This window comes from Epinephelus moara, chromosome 17, assembly GCF_006386435.1.
Source record: "Epinephelus moara isolate mb chromosome 17, YSFRI_EMoa_1.0, whole genome shotgun sequence".
Lineage (NCBI taxonomy): Eukaryota > Metazoa > Chordata > Actinopteri > Perciformes > Serranidae > Epinephelus > Epinephelus moara.
Window position 1 is genome coordinate 33,502,412 of NC_065522.1, and position 4,573 is coordinate 33,506,984.

At 44.5% G+C, this 4,573-nt stretch overlaps 2 protein-coding genes across 2 annotated transcripts in view; one reads left to right on the forward strand and one right to left on the reverse strand.

Annotated features, from left to right (window-relative positions):
• rnf175 (ring finger protein 175) overlaps window positions 1–4,573 on the reverse strand; it is a 394,559-nt gene that overhangs the window by 358,581 nt on the left and 31,405 nt on the right. The gene's annotated exons all lie outside the window — the stretch shown is intronic.
• The window catches only part of LOC126403679 (toll-like receptor 2 type-2), a 15,056-nt gene that overhangs the window by 1,121 nt on the left and 9,362 nt on the right, over window positions 1–4,573 (forward strand). Inside the window, exons 2-4 of the mRNA XM_050066388.1 lie at window positions 1,150–1,421; window positions 2,539–2,695; window positions 3,768–3,917. Of these exons, the coding sequence (XP_049922345.1) occupies window positions 1,151–1,421; window positions 2,539–2,695; window positions 3,768–3,917 (578 nt within the window). The 5' untranslated portion in view covers window position 1,150. The remainder of the gene's footprint in view (window positions 1–1,149; window positions 1,422–2,538; window positions 2,696–3,767; window positions 3,918–4,573) is intronic.

A 4,573-nucleotide genomic window follows, 5' to 3' on the forward strand; every position in this document is an offset into this window, starting at 1 on the left:
TGTAACAGGTGGACAGGCGTCCCTTTGTCTCATCCGTCCACCCCCGTCTGTAACAGGTGGACAGGTGTCCCTTTGACTCATCCGTCCACCCCGTCTGTAACAGGTGGACAGGTGTCCCTTTGACTCATCCGTCCACCCCGTCTGTAACAGGTGTAACAGGTGGACAGGTGTCCCTTTGTCTCATCCGTCCACCCCCGTCTGTAACAGGTGGACAGGCGTCCCTTTGACTCATCCGTCCACCCCGTCTGTAACAGGTGGACAGGCGTCCCTTTGACTTATTGTCTCCATAAAGCATCAGGCGTGTCTTGATGTCCTTTCACAAACCTGTGAGTGTGAATGTAGTGGTGAGGACACAGGACAGGCTTTCTTCTGATGACTCTTCCATGAGGTCATACCTGTCCAGGTGTGTCTGCACAGTACAACAGTGCACCACCACCACTCTTCCTCTCTCACACAGTTTTCAGCTTGACCTCAGTTCATCTTCTACTCACTCAGCTACTCACAGTAAACACAATTCTGACCAGGGATGCCCAAACGTTTGCACGACACCGTATGAGACGGAGTTCATGAAGGTTCCTCTTTGTACATTTAAAAGGAACAAATCAAACCCATCACAAAGTGTTGTAGGCGGGGGAGGGGCGGAGGGGAGGGAGGCAGTGGTGAATCTGCTGCACCTGCACAGAGCCCTCACTTTTAGGAATGCCAGCTTAAAGCTTCACCTGATCACCCAGAACTGCCACGAGCAGTGAATTCATTTTCAGGGGCAAAGTACTTGCACCTTATTTCTCTTGACCTACATTCTGACACATGAATTTGCGACGCTGACAACACTAAACTTTGGGGGAGCAGAAGGCCAGAGGGAGCTACCGTAGCTTGTTAGCTGTGTGTCATCATCCACTTTTATAGACTCTCATCTGACGGGTATTTAGTGCCAATGCACTGTGTATAAAGGTTTTGTGAAAGTGGCAATATGTTACAGACTTCCTCTTTTATCAGATCCCAGTTCCTCCCTGATCTTCTTTCAGTTCCTCCACGTGTCTCTGCGTCCTCCTGTTGATTCAGACTCATTCACTATGTCTCACTTTCTCGCTCGGTTCACTATCTGATTTATTCGTCCACTCGATCACTCTTTCCTTTCCGTCCTTACAGAATGAGACAGCCGACCAGCCTTTACTTCACGGTCCTCTTCCTCCTCCTCCTCTCCCTCTGCTGGGGTCAGAGGTCAAACCCAGACGGCGAGAGGCCTTCCTGCGATCGCTGCAACCGGCAGCTCTCTTGTAACTGTTCCCACGGAGGATTCACTCGTGTTCCCACGGTGACAGATCGCGCCCTGACGCTTGATCTCTCCTTCAACAACATCACCGTGGTGACCGCTGATGATCTGAAGGGACACCTGAGACTGAGGACTCTGAGTCTCCACGGTAACGCTGATGGGATTTTATTGGGTTTACAGGAATAAATCTAGCCTTGTCTGTAAAAAAAAAAGAAAAGATAAATGAATAAATGTGCAGAGTGCATGAAATGTGAGATTAATGTATTCACAATAACTGATTAATTAAGGAGTCACGAAATTGCTGAGGTCCATATTTGTGTTAAAAGAATATTGGACAGATCTTTTTTATTCTTTTTTTAAACAAAGACAGAAAGCGCTCGTGCTGGGCCCTCAGACTCATGAGACCGGTCATCTTCACTGTGACATCATCATGTTCTGCATTAAACACTTTAATGACAACAACAACAACAACAACAACAACGTCATCAGCAACTAACAACACAGCCCGCTCTCATTCCAAAGTCGTCAAGTACCAACGCTTTGTCAGGGATTTCTGCATCAGACGCTGATGCCAAACGTCACCTTACACATTGGTCTGGTATCAGGGTGTAACATGGTTGGACGGAACATTTCGCAGTGTTATGGTATGCTGTTGGTCAGCTGGATGGCGCCAGTCATGATGGTATGATACGCCATTGGACGACAGACGTCACCCAGTGAGTAACAACGTAATATAAGGAACAGGAAAGTCCCGATGGGGCAGGCGGGAGGGGCGGTGGATGGATCCAACAAACCACAGACCTTTACCCCTGAGGCTGGTGTTCACTTCCTGTATGAGTGTAGAGCCAAACCATGATGTTTTCTCCAAACCTAACCACGTGCTTTTGTTGCCTAGACCTAACTTTTGTTGACGTCCCAGCGTTGGTTGTGGTGTCCCAGAACGTGAACAGCAGGTGCAGAAGCATACCTAGCGCGTAATATGTAGACTTGAAAGGCGAATGCAAAGTGGCGATGTGTGATGACTTTGGAATGGGAATGGTTGAACAGTGATGATGATAATCAGAAAAAGAACATAAACAATGCTGAGGAGAATATTAACAGACAGAAATATTAACAACAACAACACAAACAGTGATAACTAATGATAATCAGTGGTCCAAGGATTGACCCCTGTGGAACCTCTTTCTGTTAGAATGTAGGGTGTTTTTATATGTTGATATTAATATGGTATATCTTCTTCTTCTTCTTCTTCTGCTCACCTCCAGGTAACAGAATAGCTGTGATCCATCCGTCAGCGTTCGACTCTCTGTGGAGTCTGGAGGAGCTAGATCTGTCCGACAACCAGCTGACTGCTCTCAATCATACATGGTTCAGCAAGCTGGGAGCGCTACGGGAGCTCAACCTGCTCAACAACCCATACAGGTAAGGGGCTCAGGTCACAGTAAAAAGGTCATCGACTGTTTATAAAGATACACACTTCCTCCTACTGTATAAAAATGAAGTCAAAACATCCCATCAAACATCATTTAGACCCAGAGTCTGCTCGGTAGTGATTGGGAAGTAGAACTGCAGTATAAAGGTCCGGACCATAAACCTGTCAGACCAAATCCCAAGCAGTGCTCCTGATAGAAAGCACATTGGTACACACAGCTGTCAATCATGTCATGATGCCACGCCCCTTTTTAAAGCATCAAATAACAAATTAAAACCCAAACTCAGACAAATGAACCCTTAAACAAACATCAGCATGATAAGAACTACCAAAAATTACAAAAAATGATTTCTGGAAAAAAATTGACGTAAAATTTGATTTTTTTAGTGTGACATATATCCAATCTGCTGATGTGGAGGGGCGGGGTTTATGACCTCTGCTGCATGTTGGTGAAGATTTTTAGTCATCCAGGTCATGGTAATCATGAGTGTTATATCGTAGGCAACTGGACTTGCTTGAGTTTCTTGAAGATGTTTCGCCTCTCATCCAAGAGGCCTAAGTTGGCAAGAGAAGACAGATGGTGTGAAAGAGGCATAAAAGACGTCCTCCACATCAAACTGTAATGACCATCGTTAAACAGAGGAGGTGGCCTACAACACCACTTACCATCCACCTACAATGCAGTGTTGGGATCCCTTCCTAGATGATTTAACATCCACTCACACCTGGACCCATCTGACCCTAATGACACACAAGATGGCTCAACGACTCACACGTGACCTTAACGACTCTGTAAGGGTTCACACCCACACAGGGTTTAAAGCCTGCTCTGCACCAGACTGTTAGAACTGAGGAAGCTTCTTGGATGAGAGGTGAAACGCCTTCAAGAAACTCAAGTAATTCCAATTGCCTACGATATAACACTTATGCTGCAGCCAGCCAGCCATCAGGGGTAATTGAGATGTTTTGGCTTCACTGTTAGATAGTTGTTATTCCATCTATCTTCATGTGCAGTCATTGATAAAGACCCAAGTCCAAAGACCAAAGTCTTGTGTCCTGCAGCTGCCTGGGCTCTCCTCCAGTGTTTCAGAGTCTGTTCAGGCTGAGGAGGCTAAGGTTTGGAGGTCCTGCTCTGGAGGAGCTAAAGAGAGGAGATCTGTTTGGAGTCACTCAGCTGGAGGAGCTTACTGTGAACGCCAACAACCTGATGAGGTGGGAACTGACACTGTTTTTGTGTATTAGTGTTGTTACATGTGAGCTAAATGTCCCCACAAGGACAGAAAGATTATTTTTGCCCCTTCCTTAGAAGGTAATTACAGCCTCTATCGGATTTTACAAGTTTGGGCTTTGGCGACTCCTTGTGGTTGTTTTAAAAACCACACTGTGGCAGACACATGGAGCTACATTAGGGTCAAAAGTTTTGTACTTGAAAAAATAAAATTTGAAACTGAAAATTCATGTGTTGATCTTGAATTTTGAAAAATACAACAATGTATTCAAAATAAAAATAAGTATATGAAACGTCTTTTCAGGTTAAATATAATGTTGATTCACTTTGGTAATTCTTTTGAATGAATAATTTATTTTCACTTTTCACTTCCATATATATTTTAACATTTGAGGTCTTATTTTTTTCAGTTGCATGTTTTATCTTTTCAGATTCAGATCTTATTTTTTACAGTTCCAAATCTTTTTTTCACTTTCAGATCTTTTTCTTTTTTGAGTTTCAGACTTTTGACCCTGATGTGGCGTGGGGGGCGTGGCATCAACTGAGAGGGGTGTGGAATCATGAGTGACAGTGCCTTCAGGGAACGTAGGAACTAAACTAATTCTGACTCAACACTTATATACACCATATTCATGTGACT